This window comes from Mobula birostris, chromosome 8 (assembly GCF_030028105.1).
Source record: "Mobula birostris isolate sMobBir1 chromosome 8, sMobBir1.hap1, whole genome shotgun sequence".
In the NCBI taxonomy this organism is placed as follows: Eukaryota; Metazoa; Chordata; class Chondrichthyes; order Myliobatiformes; family Myliobatidae; genus Mobula; species Mobula birostris.
The window spans coordinates 136838075-136862667 of record NC_092377.1 but is presented as its reverse complement, the minus strand read 5'-3'; the positions used below and the strand labels follow the sequence as shown (position 1 = coordinate 136862667).

The 24593-nt window shown below is 41.8% G+C and overlaps 2 protein-coding genes across 3 annotated transcripts in view; one reads left to right on the top strand and one right to left on the bottom strand.

Moving 5' to 3' along the window:
- Window positions 1-2066, top strand: part of LOC140201763 (inactive carboxypeptidase-like protein X2) — a 124446-nt gene extending 122380 nt beyond the window's left edge. For both annotated transcript variants that reach the window (XM_072266392.1, XM_072266391.1), the window contains one exon: window positions 126-2066. In XM_072266392.1, coding sequence (XP_072122493.1) covers window positions 126-427 — 302 coding nt within the window. In that variant the 3' untranslated portion in view covers window positions 428-2066. The remainder of the gene's footprint in view (window positions 1-125) is intronic.
- pold2 (polymerase (DNA directed), delta 2, regulatory subunit) lies at window positions 1684-23905 on the bottom strand. Its single transcript, XM_072266393.1, is given in 15 exon segments — window positions 1684-3835; window positions 4907-5008; window positions 5155-5282; window positions 5496-5653; window positions 5846-5926; window positions 6495-6693; window positions 7616-7730; window positions 10841-10964; window positions 12128-12249; window positions 23235-23500; window positions 23502-23639; window positions 23641-23721; window positions 23723-23784; window positions 23787-23881; window positions 23884-23905. Coding segments are annotated over 15 exon segments (1851 nt in total). The 3' UTR covers window positions 1684-3677.
- Window positions 23906-24593: the final 688 nt, after the last annotated feature.

Below are 24593 nucleotides of genomic sequence, written 5' to 3'. Positions count from 1 at the left end.
CTGAATTAAAAACTAGATTGAATCTTATTAGGATGCTATTTTTGTTATGTTAACTGTTCCTCCCCATAGTTGCTATCTGACTTTAGTGTTTCGATCTACTAAGATGGTTTTACTACTTTTTCTAGCAACTGATGGGGACTATTGGCGAATACTGAACCCTGGTGATTATCGAGTGACTGTGAAAGCAGTGGGTTATGCAACCAGCACGCGGGTGTGTCATGTGGGATACGAGAACCAGGCAACACAGTGCAACTTCAATTTGCGCAAATCCAACTGGCACAGAATTCAGGAAATCATGGAACAATATGGACGCGAGCCTATCAATGTGATCCTGTCGCGAGGAAGGAGAGTAAAGAAGATACGCAAAATTCGAGTGCGTGCAGGATCTCGGATGGGTCACCGAAACCAGACCCGGACTTCACAGTAGAGGATTTGCTCAATTGTACATTTAGATTTAATTAGGAAATAAAGGGCTTTTTGTTTAGAAGCAGTGATGTCACTGATGGACTATTATAATACATCTGTAAAAATCATTACTGTTAAGTCTTGTCAAAAGTATAAATTCCTATAATTGATCAATGTGTGTGTGGATCAAGTTTCAAACAGATTTAATTTTGCGAGGGGACTAAACTCTTAAAACTGACTTCAATCATTAGCATTATCAATAGTCCTGTAATACTTTAAAAATGTAATTTTGCCTAGCTTCATCAGCAGAAGAACAGTCTCAATCTAATTTAACATGGGCGCATCAAGATGAAGAAGTTAAACATCTCCTAATCCTGTGGAATTATTGTAAACAGAACCAAACATGCATATCCAACTCAGTACAGTAAAACTAACCTACAGTAACTTCTACACAAAGTAAGGCCAACATACATATTCCAAGTTTTAACATTCAGATACCCTGTTCTATCCAAGTGCTCAAAATCCCTTCTTGGCATAAATCTATGACAATTTTAGAAATCTGTACTAAATTTCCTTGAGGAAGGGTCATTCTAAGAGCAAAACCAAATCAATCCAGGGGAAGCTAGAATTTTAAAATTTGTAGTCCAAGAGATTGGTACAGATTTCAGCTCGATAAGTGGTAAGATTAAACATTTAATAATTGTAGTGCCACAACTGATTTCTACCAATTATACGAGATGTGGAAGTAACTGGTCAGATTATATTCTATTCACTATGAAAGCCAAAGAATAGCAAATGCTAGAAATTTAATTTGAAAAACAATCCAAGAAATGCTCTGCAGGTCATGAAGCATTTATGAACATAAAATCAGGGGTAACATATCAGGCCAATGACTTGAAAACATACTTGGTTCTTACTTGTATCTGTAAAATCCATGCCAGGACTCGAGTGATGACCACAGGGCAGATAATTTTTGATGTGCCAGGCAGTGAAATAAACCAAGTTATCATGCGGAATTTTCACATTTTCCACCTTAACTATTGTTGGGCTCGAGGAGGCAAACTCTCATACTTACAACTGATATTTACTAAAGCGTAGCAAGATTGCTGATGCAGTTTTTATTAAATGGAAAACATAAATATCAAAGTTTTAGCCCTTACCATCAAAATAGACTTTGATGAATGATGAATTATAATTATTCCCAATAAAGAGCTTTTAAAGATATATGGGCAGCTATAGTTTTAATCCAAGTTTCAGAAGGAAATACAGTCTATGTTTGAAGATAGGATTTGGAATGTAAATAGCTGCCCATATTTACTGGAATGTAAATATCTTGGAATTACATAACTGATTATAGCTTGGCATTGCAGTTTCAATATTGGTTATTGAAAAGGTACTTAGGAAATGTGTTTGTTCATTTGATGCTGTGAGTGATGTGCACTTCCATTCAGCTCATTGGGAATTTTAGTTAATTGCAAGTTTCTGAAGCAGAGATCTACATTTAATATCAGTTATAATTGTTTTCTCATGCAAATACAGTAGAAAGTTATTTCATATAGATAGGAAATGCAGTATTAAAAGAGTTGCCATAGTTTTCCTATAGCTTATGTTTCAAATTATATCCATTATTTTAACAGAATAAAAAAAAAGCACATAATGAACTATTACTTTTAATTGGTTTAATTTTGAAAGCTTCAGTAATATTTCAAACGTCTAAATCAATATCCCAAAACAAGAAACTAGCAGGACAAAATATGATGCACCATCTATCGTTTGGATCTAAAAAGCTGGATTAAGCTTTCAAATTTACCATAAATTGCACTCATCTATTGCCCTTACATACCGACCTACACAGGTTGCTTTGCCTCCAGATGCTGAGGATCTATACTTCAGAATTCCCTTAATATATTTCATTATTTCATTGCTTTGAGGCAAGCCAGAATGTAAACTCTATCTAGCTTTTAGTCACTCATCCCAATTATCAACTTGTGTAGGTGAAAATGACTTGTCTTTTAGACAATGTCTTTATACCTTTTTCAACTAACACACAAATGTAAATTTTCACCAAAAGCAAGGATTCAAATTCAACTCTAAATAATGGGAAATTAATGATCTCCTCACTGGATGGGCTGGAAGAACAATATATGAAAGTAGCCAATCTCAACCAAATTCCAGATAAATGCAAGTTTTTTTGCACGCACTGGCCAAAATGTGATGCCAGTTATGCAACAGAAATGCAGATAGCTTGCTAATGCCCCACTGAAAGTAAAGATAATTATCTGCCAGTAACCTGAGAAATTTGTTGGCAAGTTCCAACAACTTGTTCCCTTAAAACCTAACTCGTCAGGTGCTTGTTAACTTAAAAGTCCGTCAAAGGACACTTTCATACTGAAATGAACCAGAATAGAATATAACCTGTGGTACCATGGACTGAATGGGGTGACAAAAAGAACAATTTTAAGTTGAACAACAATTTTAATTTGTGCATTAAAATTTTTGCGAAGTTAGGTCCTGTAGCAGTAAGCATGAAATTTATTACTAGATAAAATGACCCCCAAGTAAATACATCAGATAATAAAAAAATCAAATACTTTACAAATTTGAAAATTTTCTTTAAAAAATCCATTTGAGGTACTTAGCACCCACTAGACACTGTACTGAAATTATAGCACCTTGTACTCGCATTTAAGTAACTTCTTACCCATGTTCATATTCATATAGAACAGAACCGTGCTTTAAATCAGAACAGAAAAATTTAAAGCTCAGCTATTCTAATGAGAAATTAGAATAACCATTGAAGAATTCTGGCCATTATTACCAGAATTTAACATTCTTCCACTAATAGCTTAAAATGACTCCTGGAATAGTCTTCAGAAACAGATTGAAAATATCAGCACATTATCTATATGACACTAATATGTCAAAACAGTAAGATCACTTCTTGGTTCCTAAGATCATACCTTGTGCTTCTGAAAACAAAACAATGAGACATGGTTTAGAGGTCCATTTATAATTTAAAGAGTTCAACCTGAAAATATCAGCCATCTTCCATATATTTCAATATACTCCAAGTAACAGACCCAAGACAAAAATGAAGACAAAGCATTTCTTCCAAAATGTCATGTCTTCAGCAGCATCAAATGTGTAGCATAATAGGTTGCTCACTTTGAAGTGCACCATATGCACTCTGTACTGGGTGTGCTTCAACAATCACAGGAACAGAAGCAAATTTCCAAGGAAAAAGATCAAAAGAATTGAAAGCGTCTGTCTATTCAGTGACTGATGTCCATTTCAGCATTGTCTTCCTCAGCGGAGAAAGCAGAGAAGCTGATCGGTTGACATTCAAGTGTCCGCAAGTTCACCAGACAGGCCATTTGTGTTGTAGAAAACTCGGGGATGGCAATCAACAGCAACCGTTGTCCTTCTACACCTGAGTACACAGAGTAATTTTCTTAATTTCTCTAAAAAAGCAATTATGAAAAGCCACCACACGAGGTTCCAGTGATAGCGCAGTTGGGGGGGGGGGGAGGGAGATAACACTAATGGGTTAAAAGAAGCATCTATCCTCAAGTATCTCACTGCTTGTCCAAGTTCATCAAAATTAAATCAAATCAAGCTTAATTATCATTCAAACCATACAAAGATACAGCTGAACCCTACAGCGTTCCTCTGGGAGCTAAGGTGCAAAACATTCAAAATAGCAGGCAAGCATCCAAAAATAGCAAGCAACATAATTCAAATATCGAACAAAGAAGCATATTCACTCAGGAAAAAAAAACATAAATTTGTCAGTACACCCATTACACAGACTTTCTGCTCAAAGCTTTCGTGATCCAGATAATGGGTAGGCATTCAGTAAGGCAAGTGCTCATTTTTAAAAGAAATTTAGAAAACTTTATTCCTTCATAATTTCCTTCATTTGAAAGAATGAATTGAAATGTGCAATTAAAGATGAAATGCTGCAGCACAGTAGCAACACTCCAGCACCCGGTCTGGAGTTCATATATTTTGAAATTACATAAAACTACATACAATCCTGCCAAATCTCTTTTCGAAAACTTCTATCTGGATGTGGTCAACTATTAAAATTAATTTTGCCAAATTCAAATTAACACCTTTGCAGCCTATGAAGCGTGTTTAGCATTTCCTACTCAGTAAAAACTCCAAGAGCATACTTGTCCATCACAGGCAAAGTCACTGCAGATTATTCAAGCAAATATTCTCCAGTACAGGAGTGGAACAGTAGCATAGTGCCATTGCAACACCATGGACCCAGGTTCAATTCTGATGCTAACTATAAGGAGTTTCTATGTCCTCAACATGACCACATGGATTTCCTCCTGGTGATTCTGTCTCCTCCCACATTCTAAACAGCACTAGTAGATCTGCATAAAATTATTTTAGTATCACCAAAACTACATTTGTAATGGTACCCCTCTTCATTCCAGCCCACAAAGAGAAATTATGCTCCCACTACCACCATTAGAACAGTGATACTCACCTTCGATGGTTTTTGATTTGAATGATGGAGCATTGCCACAAAAGTAAACATGAGGACACTCCTTGATAATGAATGGATCTATTTTATAGAATGGGTAACAACCTAAAAATATAAATGCAAGAGATGCTTCAATTTATAATACTGTACCAACACATCAGAATATTAAACTACGACTGGAGTATCTACTAAGAAACAAATGGTACAATGGGAAGTATGTACTAGGCTCTACAGTTGTTCTAAATACCTACCAAGTGTGTCAGGTGCAGTAGGGCTCAAGTGCCCAATCTGTAAAGTCCATTGCAGGATCTCCAGGTGATCTTCCATACTGCTATAACAGAATATGTCATTCACATTCTGTCCTGCTGTCCCCAGAAACCTAAGCACAGGGATTCCAAACTTAGGCTTTGCAATGGAATTCAAGAGATTTTTGAAAATGTATTCATTTTTGGTCATGATCCTCCAATTAAAAATTTTTACTTCACATGTCACGAGTCAAAATCCTTCACATGTAAAAGAGGAATATTGGCCAGAACCACTACATAATCATAATTCTATTGTTATCTACACGTTCTTTCCCCTTTGCCAATACCTGACTCCGTCAATATCTGCTTGGTAAGGGTTGGTGACCAGATGCATTGTGGGATAGGTAACAGCTTGTGGAAACATGCAATGGTGAAGTGGCTGCTGTGGCAAGGTGTAATTCGTTGGATCAAATTCACCGGGCATGCAATCAACAGGGACTGAAGCCTGCAGTGAACAAAATTAAAAGTAATAAATCTGTCAGTCCATAATCAAGACAACTTGAATACACATGTACTTACTGAAAACACAACGATCAACCTAACATAACAATGAGCTTAAATAAAAATCTTCCATCATTTCCTCTGCACTGCTAGATTTCAACACAAGTATTGACAACAGCAAAACAAAAATACTTACACTCAGTTGCACCAGGATTTCATCCAGCATTTTAATGGCTTCTACACTAGCAGCCTGTGTCTTCTTTGTTAGGTATTTTGCCTGAAACAGATTAGAAAGTTATAAAATCACAACATTAAAAATAGATAACCACGTACAAGAACTTGTTCTGTTAGGCACATCTCTTAAAGTTATTCTATTCATCCAATCCAAATCATCCCAAAACATCCGTATCTAACCTCAAACATGGATGCTTGCATTGGGGCTTGATAAGTAACAAACCCATGCCATCCAGCCTAACGTTAGTCTCAACGATCTCCTCCTTGCTTTCAACAAATGCAGCTAGAGCAATTAATGGATCAGCATATTTCCCCCTCCACACCTTTCAGCAGCAATTTCAACTAGACAATGCATTGTGGAGCATTAATCCTTCAAATTCAGATATGCAAACAGGAAACATGAACACTCCAACTTAATCGGTTGCACAGTTCTTAAATCTGGAAAAATAAATAACCTTTGCATCAAATGTTCAATATATTTTGTAATGTTTTGTTAAATGTTAAGGCCTGCATTGTTGATTTTTGAATTGCGGACTGCCAGATTTGCTTTATAATGTACATTAATTTGCCACTGGGAGCATGAAAAACACAACCAATTTTTTTCTGATTACCTTTGTGAAGCTGTCTTTATTCTGGGTGCTCCGACTGAGAAGATTTCCTGCCAAAATAACACGAGAGATTTTCGCAGCACTACTCTGCTCGCCTTCATCTCCCAGTTGTCCTGTTACCATGTCAATGAGAAGCTGCATACCTAGAAGACTGTCCGCATTCTTTCCACCCAAGCCAAGGCCCGAGACTAATAAAACATACCTTCAAAATAGCAAATAAGGCACAATTAATGTGTAGAAGCAATTACATTTCTTTTTTTTAGACTGGAGAGTGATCAGAGAAATGAAGTAATTTGTTTACCTTGATGAGTCTCCAGACTTGGAGTTAAAGAACATTAGGCATTATCTTTTCACTCCAGTTTTTGCTAAAATTAATAGGAAGGGCAATACAGAGACTGTATATAGAGCTTAGATGAAGCACTGACAGAATGAACAATCTGAACCAAGGATATAAAAACATGGGAACCTAAAGTCCCTAGAACAGTATTGGGCCAAGTAGCCACATATGAAGGGGACTGATACAGGAATTTATTTTATTTAGAGATATAGCACTGTGACAGGCCTTTCTGGCCCAAAGCACCCATGCCGCCTATGTCAACAATTAACCTACTAACCCGTACATCTTTGGAATGTGGGAGGAAACCAGAGCACTCAGAGGAAACCCGACCACCCAGAGGAAACCCATGAAGACACGGGGAGAATGTACAAACTCCTTACATACAGCTGTGAAAATTGAACCCAGGTCATTGACGCTATAAAAACTTACCCTGCTACATTACTATGCCACCCCTGAAGTGGCCCCTGCTGAATCTGGAGCAAAAATATATACTGGTGGATGAACTAGCCACATAAGAATCTAAAACAAAATAGTAGGACTCAGCCATCCAGCCCAGAGCCTGGCACACCTTCCAATTAAGTCATTGATCTGCTCATGGTCTTACCTCCAATTTCCTACCTCATCCTCATAACTCTCGGCTCTACAGCTCAAAGCACACCTCAGCACGCTTTAAATTTCTAATACCAATAAAGATTATTGGAGAACAAAATTAAACACAATTGTGTAAAATAACATCAAATTAATCAAGTATCTGGGCCAATCATAACAATTTAGGAAATTCCATCACCTATCAGTACCAGAAGCTGGTACTGGCTGCTGGGGTGGGATATCAGAGGTACAAAGATCTTCCACAAGAAACTTTCCATCATCCTGCTCAGCTCCAAATAACGCAACAACTGCCCCTGGTAAAGAAATACATGGTGAAATTAGACACAAGTCAATGAAGGCACCACAGTACTTTAAGTAACTTTAGGGATGGCTGTTATGAGAGAAATAACTAAAACAAATTATAACAAATGAACTATATGTTTTAAAATTTACTGCTGATTGACAGGAGTACATGATACAATCGTAAGGTTGCTTAAAATGAAATAAAAACTGGGAAAGCATTTGATAAATTGTTAAGAGATAACCAGAACTTCCAAGCCACAAAATGTACACTTTTAGGCACTTACTTAATAGGGCATACATCTAATTATTTTTTGGTGTCAAGTATTTCCCAACAACAAATTGAAAAGATTAACACCAGCTATAACACATTCCTATCACTCTTCCAAATAAATACAATTTGTTAATATACTGAATAATCCGGTGACATTTCCAACTAGCTGAAACTTCCAAAAATAAAATCCTAAAACACCCCTAAAATATCCCTAAAACAAAAATGTAAATTTCCAGAGCTCCAAACTGAATGTAATCACGTTTATCTTTTTATTAACAAAATTCAATCACGCAAAGCAGACATGACAGCAAGGCCATGACTTAATGTTCATCCCAAATGTCCCTGACAAAATTACGAGTTGCCTTCTTTAACTATTGCAGGCTTCATTGCTGCTGACCCACTTATATCATACAAACAATTAAACACACAGATACACACATATGTCAACATGGTGTACAAGTCTCAATGACATTCCGAAATGACAAGCCAAGAACAAGTGGTGATCTCACTGAAACAAAATTCTTCAGAGCTTGGCAGAGTAGATGCAGTGAAGATGAATGGGAGGTCTAGGACAAGGCATCAAAATAAAGGATTGACTCTTTAGTGCTGTGATGCAAAGAAACTTAACTGCTATTTAATTAATTTAATTGCTAACCTGGATAGAATTCTCCACCCAGAAAGATTGGAGGCTCAGTGACCAAGTACATTCAAGGAAGAAATTGACTTAGTGTATATCAAGGGAATCAATGGGCACAGGTATGGTATAGGAAACTGGGCTGAGATAAAGTTACCCTTGATTTTACCAAATGACACTCTACACTTAGACTGTGTGGTTAAGCACAGTCTCAAGCATCATCAATAATTTCCAAGATGTTATTGGTAATATCTCAGGTGGTGATGAGGAGGCTTACAGGAGTGAGATAGATTAGCTGATGAGTGGTGAGGCAACAACCATCTTGCACTCAATGCCTGCAAGACCAAGAAATTAATTGTGGACTCCAAGGAGGGATCAGAGGTGGAAAGGGTGAGCAGCTTTAAGTTTCGAGATGTCAACATCTTGGGGAATCTGTCCCAGAACCAACTCCTGATGCATTCATGAAGAAGGCATGCCGGCCACTTTACTTTGCTAAGAGCTTGAGGAGATTTAGTATGACACCAAAGACTCACAGATTTCCATAGATGTACAGTGGAGAGCATTCTGACTGGTATGGAGATTCCAATGCATAGGATTGCAGACGCTACAGAAAGTTGTAGACTTTGCCAGCTCCATTACAGCCTTAATGTTAGTGCGCGGCCAAGTGGTTAAGGCGTTCGTCTAGTGACCTGAAGGTCGCTAGTTCGAGCCTCAGCTGAGGCAGCGTGTTGTGTCCTTGAGCAAGGCACTTGACCACACATTGCTCTGCAACGACACCGGTGCCAAGCTGTATCAGCCCTAGTGCCCTTCCCTTGGACAACATCGGTGGCGTGGAGAGGGGAGACTTGGCAGCATGGGCAACTGCCGGTCTTCCATACAACCTTGCCCTGGAAACCTTCCAAGGCACAAATCCATGGTCTCATGAGACTAACGGATGCCTATTACAGACATAAGCCTCCCACCCCCACCACCCCTGCATCAAGAACATCTTCAAGAGGCAGTGTGAAAAGGTGGCATCCATCACTAAGGAACCTCACTATCTAAGACAAACCCGCTTCCTGTACCTCCCTGACAGTAGTAACAAGAGCCGGAAGACCCATACTCAGCAATTAAGAAACAGTTTCTTCATCTCAGCCATCAGATTTCTGAAGTCATGAACACTCCCCCATTAATCCTTCTATTTTGCACTGTTTTACAATTTATATTAATTTTATGCCTTTGCACTGTACTGCTGTTGCAAAACAACAACTTTCACATCATATAATACAGTGATAATAAACCTGATTCTGACAGGCAACCCCTGCTTTTTTTTATGTCACATGTATTTTCAAAGCTATGAGTTTCTTGAATGCAGATGGTAGATATTCCAGTAAATGTGCACCATTGATAAGACAGTTGATAATACCACCATTGATAATACCTTCCCAGATAAAAGAGCTACTTGCACTGTACTTTCAGGCAACAAAAAAAAAAGGAACTACCATACTGAAGACTTTTGCTTTGAAGACAGAAGTTAGGACGCATAGAATAGATCCCAGACATCCTATTTTAGACACAGTATTTATGAATACTGCTTAGGTGAATATAGTGGCTGATACAAGAATGAAATTGTCAGTGAATATGAGGTTAGACTTTGTACTGTTGAAGTTGACAAACGAATAGTGCAAACATTACTTGCCATGTCAGGCAAAGGTCTACAGCTTTTACTGGATGCAATATGGACCATACTCTTGAGTTGTAAAAAAGAACTAACTTCAGTAATTAGTGAAGGTGCCCATTCCTGACGACTTAAGGAAAGGGGAGTCTTTTTTCAAGTTGACAATGGTTGGGCTGTAGAAACTGTGCATAGGGTTAATCTGTTGTTACCTTGTAAGGCAGTTAATCAGGTATGAATCTCACCACATTGTGTTGGAATAGTCTGGTGCAAATGAGCAAACTGTAAGCCATTTGACAGACAGCAAGGAATCAATAATATTGTTGTCAATCACATGCAACAGAATATTTAAACCATAAATCAGAAGTTATCATTTCACAGAAACTATATAAACATTGATCTCAGGCATTAATGCAAGTAATATCCAGAATGAGCAAGTCTGCCTGATTGGAAATCCACACAGTGGGCTTCCAATTAGGCAGACTGTGGAACTTAATAAGACACAATTAATAGAGGAACAATTTTCTTAAATGATGTCTTCCAATGCTGTTTGCAGCCATACCTGTAACAAATTTCTGGATATCAATTTTGCCTTCCAATTTGATGCGCTGTAACTCATCCTCCAGAATCAGCTCATCTAATTGGTCCGTGTACTTTGCACGAGCTGGCTGCGGCAACAGATTATGCTAAAATTTAAAAAAAGGTCTACATTTAGAATTCTTGGAGTTACTATGAATCTGCCTACTTGATGCCAGTGAGTATTAATGTGTTTGTTAAACGTGGGGCTCAAGCCCTATTAAATTCACTGCCGGACTCCAGAATAGTCTGTTGTCAGAACCAAGGTTGCACTGCAGCAGGTATAGCACATTCTGAAGGTGGAGGAACATCACAGTTTTGATACTTACCCATTGGTATCAATGACATAGGTAGAAAAAGATGGGGTCCTCCAAAGCAAATACAGATAAATAGGAAGGTTAAAAAGCATGATCTCTCAGGTTGTAATTCCAGAATTACTCTGTGTCACTTATTTGTGAGGGTAAAATATAGAACAGGACAGATGAGTGTGCCTTGACAGCTGGTTTGAGAAGGAAGGTTTAAGCCACAAAGTTCATTAAGATCACTTCTGGGGAAGGTGGGACCTGCACTGATAGGACAAGTTACCAGAAGGGTGCCAATATCCTTGTAGGAAGGTTTTCTCATGCATCTTTGAGGATTTAAACTAATTTGGCTGGGGGGGTCCAAAAGGTAGAGCAGATTAGAGAGCATAGGGCTTTGCTACACACTAGTTTATTTTCTTTAACACAAAGATCCTCTCAAATGAGCTGCATGAATCAGTACCTATAATTACAATATTAGTGCAAGGGTAGAGAAGGCAGCACAATCTTAAAGGATATAGAAGTTTCAGACATGACAGAGAGGGATGCAGAAGATGGGGATCACACTTTTGTTGAGAGTATATCTTGGAGGGATGACCCAAAAAAAGCCAAATCGACGCACGTCAGGAATGCGACAGGGGTGATCACTTTGCTGGGGTTATACTACACGTGTCCCAATAGTCAGCAGGTATTAGAGAAATAGATACGTAAGCAAATTGCAGAAAGTTATAAAGCAACAGGGATATAGTAGAGGGAGATTTGAACTTTCCCAACATTGCCTGGAAGTGCCTTAGTGTCTGGGGCTTACACAGGGCTGAATTTGTTAACTGCATTTAAGGAAGTTCTTTCAGTCAATAACCCTACCAGAAAAGAGGCTGCACTTGACCTTATCTTAGGAAGTAAAACCAGGCAGGCAGTTGCAAACATGAGAAAATTATCAAATACTTAATATCTGCATCCTTACACCTGCCTACCTCTTCGCTGATTTCACGCAAGATGGATGGCTTCAACTCCATCTTTTTGAAGAGAGTCCCAATTACACAACATTTCTCCTTGATCTGCAGTTCACACAACTTCTTCACTGCCACAGCGGCTCCTGGAAAACAGCACAGGATCTATCAGCACCAGCTCTACCAACATTTTTAAATTCAGGTTGTAAAAATTCTTATTACGCTTTACAGAACACAATTTAAAATGTTTTATTCATTTTAAAAAGGATATCAAAAATTCAAAGTAAATTTTATTATCAGAGTGCATGTATGTCACCACATACAACCCTTAGATTCATTTTTCTGTGGGCATACTCAGCAAATCTATAGTGTAGTAACTATAACAGGATCAATGAAAAATCAACCAGAAGACAACAAACTGTGCAAACATAAATAAACACCAATAAATAACAAGATGAAATAACAAGATAGAGTCCTTAAAGTGAGATCACTGGGTGTGGTAACATCTCAATGGATGGGCAAGTGAGTGTAGCTATCCCCTTTTTTTTCAAAAGATGGTTGAAGGGTAGTAGCTGTTTATGAACTTGTGGTGTGAGTCCTGAGGCTCTTGCACCTTCTACCTGATGGCAACAGTGAGAAAAGAACAGGGCCTAGGTGGTGAAGTCATCAGCAACAACTCAATTAAATGTCTGTTTTCAAGAAAACGTATACTGAAAGAACTTGTTTAAATGCATCTGAAGACGATGCATCCGTTAGTGGGAGAGTCTGTATACTGAAATACATGGATATCCTATTACAACTGAGATGCTGAGGAATTTCTTCAGGAATTGTGGAATTCATTGCCCTGGAGCTCTGTGGAGGCCAAGTTATTGGGTGTACTCAAGGCAGAGATTAAAAGGTTCTTGAATGATAAGTGAAGAATCTGGAAAATGCAGTTTAGAAAAAGAAATGATTAATTATTTTCCTGTATAGTATGGTCTTTTGCCCCCACACTGTAATTTTAGAACCAAACAGCATCCATCTAGGCTAGAATAGACTTCCAAATAAATTAGTCCAGCAAAAGAACGATTTCACATTTCGTTATGTAAATGAAACAAAAACAGAATTGGTGGATTCCACACTTTTGTATTAATATTTATAAGATAATTATCGAATTTGTGGGCACGTGGCCAAGTGGTTAAGGCATTGGACTAGCTACCTGAAGGTCGTGAGTTCGAGCCCCAGCCAAGGGAATGTGTTGTGTCCTTGAGCAAGGCACTTAATCACACATTGCTCTACGACGACACTGGTGCCAAGCTGTATGGGTCCTAATGCCCTTCCCTTGGACAACATTGGTGTCCTGGAGAGGGGAGACTTGCAGCATGGGCAACTGCTGGTCTTCCATACAACCTTGTCCAGGCCTGCGCCCTGGAGAGTGAAGACTTTCCAGGCGCAGATCCATGGTCTCGCAAGACTAACAGATGCCTTTACATCAAATTTTATAGTAGTAATTTAGTTTATTTTAATCTGCATAGTTTGCATATGCACCTTGTGACCTCCATGTTTTCTCTCACAACCAAGAGGCATAAAGTGGCAGATTAATTCACTATTGCCAATTACCCTTTGCTAATGAGATAAAGGATCAAAAGGGATCAATGGGCTTGAGTTTATTTAGAATAAATTGAAGGGATACAGGGAAATTAAGAAGAGAGGGGCTAGAGAGCAATGCGATTGCTTCCCATGGACGTCTGTAGACAAAGAAAATACAAGCTGGATAATCGTATGAAAGCACTGACTAGTTCAGATACAACCTCACTGAAATTGTCAAATTCAATATTCACTCCGAGACTGCATCATGCCAAGAACTCAGCAGGCCAGGCAGCATATATGGAAAACAGCACAGTCGACGTTTTGGGCCGAGTCCCTCATCAGGACTGGAGAAAAAAAGATGGAGTAGATTTAAAAGGTGGGGGAGGGAAGAGAGAAACACAAGATGATAGGTGAAACCAGGAGAGGGAGAGGTTAAGAGCTGGGAAGTTGATTGGTGAAAGAGATACAGGGCTGGAGAAGGAGGAAGCTGACAGGACAAGACAGAAGGCCATAGAAGAGGGGAGAAGCACCTAAGGGAGGTGACGGGCAGGCAAGGAGATAAGGTGAGAGAGGGAAAAGGGGATGAGGAATGGTGAAGGAAAGGTGGGTGGGGGACATTACCAGAAGTTTGAGAAATCGATGATCATGCCATCAGGTTGGAGGCTACCCAGACAGAACACAAGGTGTTGTTCCTCATACCTGAATGTAGCCTCATCGCAACAGTAGAGGAGGCCATGGATTGACATATGGGAACAGGAATGGGAAGCGGAAGTAAAATTGGTGGCCACTGTAAGATCCTTCTTCATCTGGCAACGGAGCACAGGTGCTCAGCAAAGCAGTCTCCCAATCTACGTCAGGTCTCACCAATATACAGGGGGCCACATCGGGAGCACTAGACACAGTATGACCCCAACAGATGAAGGAGGTGGTGTAGGGGCAGGTGTAACACTTGTTCCGCTTGCAAGGTTAAGTGCCAGGGGCAGATCAGTGGGAAGGAACAAAGTGGGAAGGGACGAATGGTCAAAGGAGTTGTGTAGGGAGTGATCCCTGTGAAAAGCAGTAGGTGGGGGGGGGTGAGCTGTGCTTGGTGGTGGGTGGGATCCCATTGGAGATGACGGAAGTTTTGGAATTATTTGCTGGATGCGGGGGCTGGAGAGGTGGTAGGTGAGGACAAGAAGAACCCTAGTAGGGTAGCGAGAGGATGCGGCGAGAGCAGATGTGCATAAGGATGGAAGAGATGTGGTTGAGGGTAACATTTTAATAGAGGAAGAAGGGAAGCCCCTTTCCTTTTGAAAAAGGAGGACATCTCCTACATTCCATAATGAAAAGCCTCATCCTGAGTGCAGACACAGAGGAATTGAGAGAAGTGGATGGTGTCTTTACAAGTAACTGGGTAGGAAGAGGTATAGTCGAGGTAGCTGTGGGAGTCCGTGGGTTACAAATCCCAATGCTGGAGGAACCCAGCAGGCAGCATCTCTGTAAAAAGAGGACAGTTGATGTTTCAGGCCGAGACCCTTCCGCAGGACTAGAGAAAAAAAGTAGTTTTAAAAGGGGAGGTGAGAGAGAAATGCAAGGTGAGATTGGGCAAGGGAGGGGTGAAGAAAAGAGCTGGGAAGTTGATTGATGAAAGAGATACAGGGGTGGAGAAGGGAATCCAATAAGAAAGGACAGAAGGCCATGGAAGACAGAAAAAGGGGGAGGGGCACCAGAGGGAGGCGATGGGCAGGCAAGGAGATAAGGTGAGAGAGGGAAAGGGGATGGGGAATGGTGAAGGGGGGAGGTGGGCATTACCAGACGTTAAAGGACTGTTTGGGTCTCTGGATGGTGGCAAGAGATGAGGTAAAACAGCAGGTGGTGATCTTCTGCAGTCACATGGGAAATTACCGTGAGGAGTAGTTAGAGGAAATAGAAGAGCAAACCAGGGAAGAAACAGTTTCTTTGGAATGCCCCAAAGGGAGAGGAGGGAAGGGGTGACTACTGATGCCATCTGCAGAGGTAAGGAGATGTTGGAAGGACAATCTTATATTAAGGAGTTTTTGCAATGGAATATGGAGACCAGGGAAGTCTGTCCTTGCTCGGGTTAGGAAAAGAATGGGTGAGAACAGAGGGTATAGGAAATAGATGAAAAATGGTCAACGGTGCGGTTAACTATGACAGAGAATAAACCAGGGTTAAGGAGGAAAGAAAATATCTCAAGAGGTACAGTATCTTTATGGCAAATCCTATCTGTTTCAAGATTCAAGCTACCCGACACCTTTGTCTCGTACCTCCTCCCTGCAGCTCTCGATAACTACAAAAGTAACTTGCTCAAACAATTTACAATCTACAAATAAAATACCTGCTTGTACAACTTGTACAGCTGCAGCCTACCATCAGCACATCTTGGTCACTAGTAAGTGGACACAAAATCCCACGTCACACTACCTAGCAAATAGCTTAACAAACTGTCCCTTTGACAGACATTTCAACCAATACATGGATATGAAAGGCTTAGAGTGATAATGGGCCAAGCACAAGCAAATAAGACCAGCTCAGTTAATAAACTTAGTTGGCATGGGTGACTTGGGCCACAGGGGCTATGTGTGGTGATACCTACCTGGTTTTTCACCAAGGTCCCATTTACCTGCACTCCGATCATACCTCTCTGATGCATGTACCTATCCAAACTTCTCTTACATGTTACACTGAACCTGCAACTACACTTCAGCTGGAAGCTTGTTCCACACACACATTATCCTGACTGAGGTTTCCCCCTCAGATTCCTCAGGATATTTCACCTTTCACCCTAAATCTATAAACTCTAGCTCTAGTCTCACCCAATATGAGAGGAAAAAAGCCTACATGCATTCACTCAATCTACTCCCCTCGATCTTGTATAGTTCTATAAGATCTCTCCTCATTCTTCTGTGCTCCAGGAAATAAAGTCCTAACATATTCAACTTTTCACTGTAACTCAGGCCAAATCCTGACAATATTCGTACAACTTTTCTCTACAGTCTTTCAAGCTTATTGATCTTTCCTGTAGGTAGGTGACCAGAACGGCACACTACACGCTAAATTTTGCTTCACCAACATTCTATACAACATCAGCATAACAAGCCAATTCCTGTCATCAATGCACTAATTTACAAAGACCAATGAGCCAAAATCTCACTTTACAACCCTATCTACCTGTGATGCCACTTTCAAGGAATTATGGAACTGTATTCCCAGGGCACTGAGGAGTGCAGTGGAACAGAGGGATCTGGGAATACAAATACAAAATTCCCTAAAAGTGGTGTCACAGGTAGATAGGGTCGTAAAGTGAGCTTTTGGCACATTGGCCTTTATTAATCAAAGTATTGAGTATAAGAGCTGGAATGTTATGATGAGGTTGTATAAGGCATTGGTGAGGCCGAATCTGGAGTATTGTGTTCAGTTTTGGTCACCAAATTACAGGAAGGATATAAATAAGGTTGAAAGAGTGCAGAGAAGGTCTACAAGGATGTTGCCGGAACTTGAGAAACTCAGTTACAGAGAAAGGTTGAATAGGTTGGGACTTTATTCCCTGGAGCATAGAAGAATGAGGGGAGATTTGATAGAGGTATATAAAATTATGATGGGTATAGATAGAGTGAATGCAAGCAGGCTTTTTCCACTGAGGCAAGGGGAGAAAAAAACCAGAGGACATGGGTTTAGGGTGAGGGGGGAAAAGTTTAAAGGGAACATTAGGGGGGGCTTCTTCACACAGAGAGTGGTGACAGTATGGAATGAGCTGCCAGACGAGGTGGTAAATGCAGGTTCTTTTTTAACATTTAAGAAAAAATTGGACAGATACATGGATGGGAGGTGTATGGAGGGATATGGTCCGTGTGCAGGTCAGTGGGACTAGGCAGAAAATGGTTCGGCACAGCCAAGAAGGGCCAAAAGGCCTGTTTCTGTGCTGTAGTTTCTATGGTCACTTTGTTCTACCACACATCTCAGTGCCCTACCATTCACTGTGCAAGTCTTACACTGTTTTATCCTCTAAGTGCAACACCTAACACTTGTCTGCATTAAATTCCATCTCCCATTTTTGCAGCCCTTTTTTCCTACTAGTCTAGATCACTTGGCAAGTTTTGTAGCCTTCCTTACTTTCCCCTACATCCCTATCTCGGCAGCATACTCAAACCTGCCAATCAATTTATCCACATTATCATGCAAGTCATTAATATAGATGATAAATAACAATGGACTCAGCACCACCCCTGGAGCATAGTCACAAGCCTTCGAACAGAGAGGCAGCCATCTACTACTATTCTACGGTTTCTCCTAAGCAAACATTGGATCTGACTGACTACTTCATGCTGAACTCTAAGCAACTAAACCGTCAGAACCAGCCTCCCATACAGAATTTTGTCAAAGGAACTGATAAATTCCACATAGACAACGTCTACTCCTCCCCTTCACCAACCTCCTTGGCAACCTTGGTTAGATATGACCTGCCACACAAGGCCATATTGACTATCCCTAATCAGGCCCTAATGCATATCCAAATACTTATATATTGTGCCCCTTATGATACCTTCCAACAATTTACCATAACTGATATCAGGCTTATCAGCCTATAACTTCAAAGTTGCTGGTGAACACAGCAGGCCAAGCAGCATCTCTAGGAAGAGGTACAGTCGACATTTCGGGCCGAGACCCTTCGTCAGGACTAACTGAAAGAAGAGCTAGTAAGATCTCTTACCAGCTCAAATCTCTTACTAGTTCTTCTTTCAGTTAGCCCTGATGAAGGGTCTCGGCCCAAAACGTCGACTGTACCTCTTCCTAGAGATGCTGCCTGGCCTGCTGCGCTCACCAGCAACTTTGATGTGTGTGGCTTGAATTTCCAGCATCTACAGATTTCCTCGTGTTTGCAGCCTATAACTTCCTGGCTCATTCTTATGTAACTAATGTTGCTCTTACTTAACCAAAAGAATAGCATTAGTTATATTCAAGTCTTCTGGCACCTCATCCACAGCTAAGCATGTTTTAAATATCTCTGCCAAGGCCCCTGCAAAACAAGATAACGTGCTTTAATGACTACCGCTCAGTGGCTCTAACATGTACCCTCTGAAGTGCTTCAAGAGGCCGGTCATGGCACACATCAACTCCAGCTTTAAAGACCTCAAACTACTGCAATTTTCCCACCGCTAAAACAGGTCTATGGTGGATGCTGACTCCCTGTCCCGATACTCATCTCAGGAGCATCCAGACAGGAAAGACACACGTCAGACCATGGTTCATTTACGACCGTTCTACCTTCAATACTATTATTCCAAAAAAACTCAGCACTAAACTCTGTACCCTGGTAATTAATCCCTCTTACTGCAACTGAATCCTTGATTTTCTGATCAACAGACTACAATCAGGAAGGATTGGAGCCAACACCTCCACCGTGATTATTCTAAACACTGCTACTCCACACGGTTGCATCCTCAGCCCCATACTCTACCCCCTGTACACTCACGACCCTGTGGCATAGATGTCATGGCCAACGTCTTCACTTCAAGAGGCTGAAGAAATCTGGCATGTCCCCATTGACACTTACCAATTTTTAGCGATGTACCACTGAAAACATTCTACCCAGATGCATCATAGCTTGGTCTGAACAATGATTCAAAGAACATTTAGATTTTTTTTAGATTATGAGAACACTCAGTCCTCTTTTATTGTCATTTAGAAATGCATACGTGCATTAAGAAAAGATACAATGTTTCTCTGGAGTGATATCACAGAAAACAGGACAAACCAAAGACTAACACTGACAGAACCACATAATTATAACATATAGTTACAGCAGTGCAAAGCAATACCATAATTTGATGAACAAACCATGGGCACGGCAAATAAAGTCTCAATGTCCCCGAGTTGATCAACTCCCGAGTCCCCGATAGCAGGCGGCAAAGGGAGAAACTCCCTGCCATAAACCTCCAGGCACCATCAACTTGCCGATGCCTTGGAAGCAGCCGACCACAGCTGACACTGAGTCCATCTGTCCAGAAACTTCGAGCTTCCGACCAGCCTGTCCGATACAGCCTCCCGAGCGCCTTTGCCTCGCCCCGGCTGCTGAAACACGCAAAGCCGAGGATTTCAGGGCCTTCCGCTCCAGAGATTCCGGTTACCACACAGTAGCAGCGGCAGCAAAGCGGGCATTTCAGAAGTTTTCCAGATGTTCCTCTGTACTCTCACGTCCGTCTCCATCAAATCAGAATTGTGCACGGTCCCCTACTTGACAGATAACAGACGTCACCACCGAAGTGGCCACGCGCGCTGCTGTCGCGCCATCTTCTCCTCCTTAAAAGGTATTTATCAAAGTATGTATACAGTATATGATCCTGAGATTCATCTTCCCACAGACAGTCATGAAACAAAGAAAGAAAAACCACTGAACTCATTCAAACATCAAACCCCCAATGTGCAAAAAAAGAACAAATTGCGCAAACAGCAAAACAAGCAAAAAACACAGAATATAAAACACCAAATCACAAATCATCCAACCAATGCAGGCTTATTCAGTTTAGTTCAATCTAGTTCTGTGTTATTCATTAACTTTGGGCTGCAGACTAGTTCATCCCAATCAAAATCGCACACAATAGCTAAAAAAAAAAAAGGCGACTAGTACCCAGAAACAAATCATAACGCAAACTATAGAGTCTAATCCACAAACTGTGTCAATTAGAGCCAGAACTCCAGCAGCATTGAGCGAGAAGGAGAGAGAGATCATCACACGCAGACACCTTTCACCAGCAGCAAGCAAGAGGCTGGTAGAAGGCGCTGAACACCAGCCTGCCTTCTGTTCTTGCTCCAATGATTTCAATCGTCCTTGACGCTTTAATCAGTGAGATTGGCAAGAAATGAAGTCAATCATGGGTTCACGCCCCATCTCCAGGCTTCCTGACCTCCAAGCCATACACTTCACACGAAACCTCACAGGACCCCCTCAGAGACAGCAAAGCACCAGATCAATCAGCCCAAAAACACATCACCAAAATGTAGATCATAGGCTCCAACAGTAGTGGAACCACATTTGAAGAAAAAGTGAAAGTAGTAGCTTTGTGGACTGTCTCTGAAGGATGTTGCCGTTGGTCGCATTGCTCCCCAGATGCATTTGCAAGAAACTGCAGAGTTGTCAACACAGCTCAGTACATCACAAAAACCAGCCTCCCCTCTCTGGAGTTTGTCTATACCTCTCAGTGCATCAATAAAGTATCCAACATATTCAACGATCCCACCCATCCTGGACATTTTCTCTTCTGCCCTCTCTCATCAAGTATAAGGTACAAAAGTCTTAAAGCATATACACCAGGCTCAAGGACAGCTTTTATCCCACTGTTCTGCACTTACATTGACCGTGATGAAGTGCTTTGAGAAGTTGGTGATGAAACACATCAACTCCTGCCTGAGGGGTGACTTGGATCCACTCCAATTTGCCTACCATCATAACAGGTCAACAACAGATGCCATTTCACAGGCTCTTCACTCAGCCCTGGAACATCAGGACAGTGAAGATGCATACATCAGGGTGCTCTTCATTGACTACAGCTCAGCATTCAACACTGTCATCCCCTCAAAACTAATCACTAAGCTCCAAGACTTAAGCCCAAATACCTCCTTGTGGAATAGGATTCTCAATTTCCTCAGTCAGTTTGGATTGGCAACAACATCGCCTCCAATCACCATCAGCACAGGTGCATCACAAGACTGTGCTTCCACCCCTGCTCTACTCGCTTTATACTTGCCACTCTAAAGGCTATTTTATACTTCTGTGTCAAATGTACGCTGTAGGGCGACCTGCACCTCCCCAAAAATGTAACTCACGCGTTGCGGCGACGCAGACCACAACAACTGTGATTGGTCCGCTTGGTAGCATCGCATTTCCTCCTACGCACTTCTGGTTGCTTTCTCCGCCATGTCTGTACACTGATGCGAAATAAATGGTTGGAGACGATGAACCAAATCATCAAATCTACCTGCTGACATCCAAAAATATTTGAAATGCATTTCCTCGTCCATGTCTCTCACGAAGAAACTCAACACAGTGGCATAGAAACCTCACCGCCAACTAGCGTTTTGGCAGTGAACTGCAGGGCGACACAGACACAACTACGCATGCTCGCTACGGCGTAGGGCTACGCAAAAGTATAAATCAGGTCTACAGCGTAGCCCGTATGCACAAGTATAAATCAGCCTTAAGACTAAGTACATATTCAAGTTTGCTGATGACACCACTGTTGTTGACCGAATCAATAATGGTGACGAATCGCCATATAGGAGATTGAAAATCTAAATGAATGGTGGCACAAGAACCTCACATTCAATCTCAACAAAACCAAACAGCTGCCGGGGCGGGTTTGAATCGGAAGTCCACGAGCCAGTCCTCATCAGGGGATTAGACATGGAGAGAATCAGGAATTTTAAATTTCTAGAGTTAATCATTTCAGGGGATCTGTCCTGGAACCAGCACCTGACGGCACAGCAACACATCTACTTTCTCTTCATAGATTCGGCACGTCATCTAATGTTTTGATAAACATCTATAAATGCAGAGGAGAGCATCCTGACTGGTTGCATCATGCCTGGTAGTTAAAACACAAATGCCCATGAACGAAAAAGCATACAAAGTCAGTACAGCCCACTCCATCACAGGAAAAGCTCTCCCTACCATTGAGCACCTCTACAAGGAATGCACCACAAGAAAGCAGCATCCATCATCAAGGACCCCACCATCCAGACCACGCGCTCTTCTCACTGCTGCCATCAGGAAGGAGCTACAAGAGCCCCAAGTCCCACACCACCAAGATCAGGAATAGTCAACCCTCAGGCTCCTAAACCAGTGTGGATAACTTCACTCACCTCAACACTGAACTGATTCCACAACCTATGCCCCCACTTTCAAGGACTCTATAACTCTTGTCCTCAATATTATTTATCATTGCTTTTGAATTTGCACATTTTGTCTTCTTTTGCCCATTGTTGTCCCACTGATTCCATTGTGTTTCTTTGTATCTACTGTGAATGCCCGCAAGAAAACGACGACAGGGACAGATACAACCTTTGATAATAAACTTACTTTAACTCTTGAATGGACGCCTTAGCCTCACGATGTAGCTCGTTGTGATCTTGTAGTTTACCGTTCACCTGCACTGAACTGTTTCAATAGCTTTTACACTTTATGCTACATTATTTTTCGTTTTAAGCTTATTCTGGGTCAATGCACTGAGTAAATGACTTGATCCGTATGAAATACAAGCTCTTCACCGTGTGTGTCAGTACATGTGACAATAATAAACTAAAACGACCAATAACAGCCTTAGCCATGCCCCGCCTTACAAAGCACTGCACGGACTCATCTACATGAAATTCCCCATCCACGACTCTCCCTTGCAACCCCACCGTCCCTTCTCCGACCCTAAACACAGGGTTATGTCTCTTGCATGCCACCCCATCCTCACCCACCGCCGCTCCCGTGCACTTGGCCCACTTGCGCGCCTCTCCCCCTCCCCACAGTATCGCGGCCTCCACACACACACACACACACACACAATCCCTCCCTCACCCCATCGCTTCTTGGCCCTGTCGGCCAGCACGGGTCGCATCTGTTCGAGACGGGTGGCGTAGATGTTGGCGTACTGCCGGTTGAAGCTGCGCTCGCCCAGCGTGAAGCATTCCGAGCGGTTTCTGTAGGAGGAGGTGGGCAGCCGCTCAAACGTGGGGCCATGCTGCGCCGGCAGCGGGGCCGACAGCAGGGTCTGCTCCTTGCGGGCGGCGTGCTCGGAAAACATGGCGAGGCTAGATGCAATCTGTCGGGCACCGGGTCTCCCCCTCGGGAATTGCTCCAGCCAGCCGTAACGCCCAACCACCGCCAGGAGAGCCGGCACAGCCCCGCTCACTCGGCTCTATTGACGAACCTCTCGCGCTCCGCACTGACTTCCGGTTGCGCTCGCCCGCGTGCAGCCGCGGCGCGCGCGCGCGTCCCGCCGGCAGATTCCCGCCAAACGAGGCGCGTGCGTGATCAACGGGCCGACGATTCCACTGGAGGTGAGACGGCCGCCATGTGTTGAGGGGCGAAAGAAATCCGCCATGTTGGTGAGGGGCACATTTAAAAGTTTCGTCGAGAAGCTGTGGGGAAATTATGTCCTGGGAAGGTCACACTGCTGGTTATCTTCTTTGCGTGAAATAGAGCAGTCATATAAACGAACAATGGAGACCATGCCATCTGTTTGGCATGTGATTCAGGGAACACCATTAAGAAGTGCAACAGGTGTCAACTCCTTTTAAAATGTATTTGTTTTTTTACAATAATGCCGTAGGTGGGATCTTCAAAACAAATTTATTTATGTCACCATATACAACCTGGAGATTCATTTTCTTAGGGGCATCACAGTAAATCCAAGGAACAGAATAGAATCGATTAAAGGCTACACCAACAGGACAGACAGGCAACCAATGTGTGCATCAGTTTCAGAGCATATCTAAAAATAGCACTTTGGACATCTACCACACCCTCAGTAGAGTAACGGAGGGACAACATAGATTTTTGTGTTCAAGTGTCTGGAGTGATGTTAGAAGTGGTGAGGGAACTGAACTGCAAATGCTGGCATTTGAAGTGATAAATAATCTGCTGGAGGGGTTGAGAATGTCAGGCAGTATCTGTTGGGGGAAAGACATGGCTGGCATTTCAAGTCAGAACACTGCACTAGGTCCTGATAGGCTGAGTTCCTCCAACACCTTGTTGGCAAAAAAAAATTAGGGCTATCGTCCATTAAGTAGCAATAGACTCAACACATACAAAATGCTGTGGAACACAGCAGGCCAGGCAGCATCTATTGGAAGAGGTACAGTCGACGTTTCGGGCCGAGACCCTTCGAAGATGCTGACCCTTTGAGACCCTTCCAATAGATGCTGCCTGGGCTGT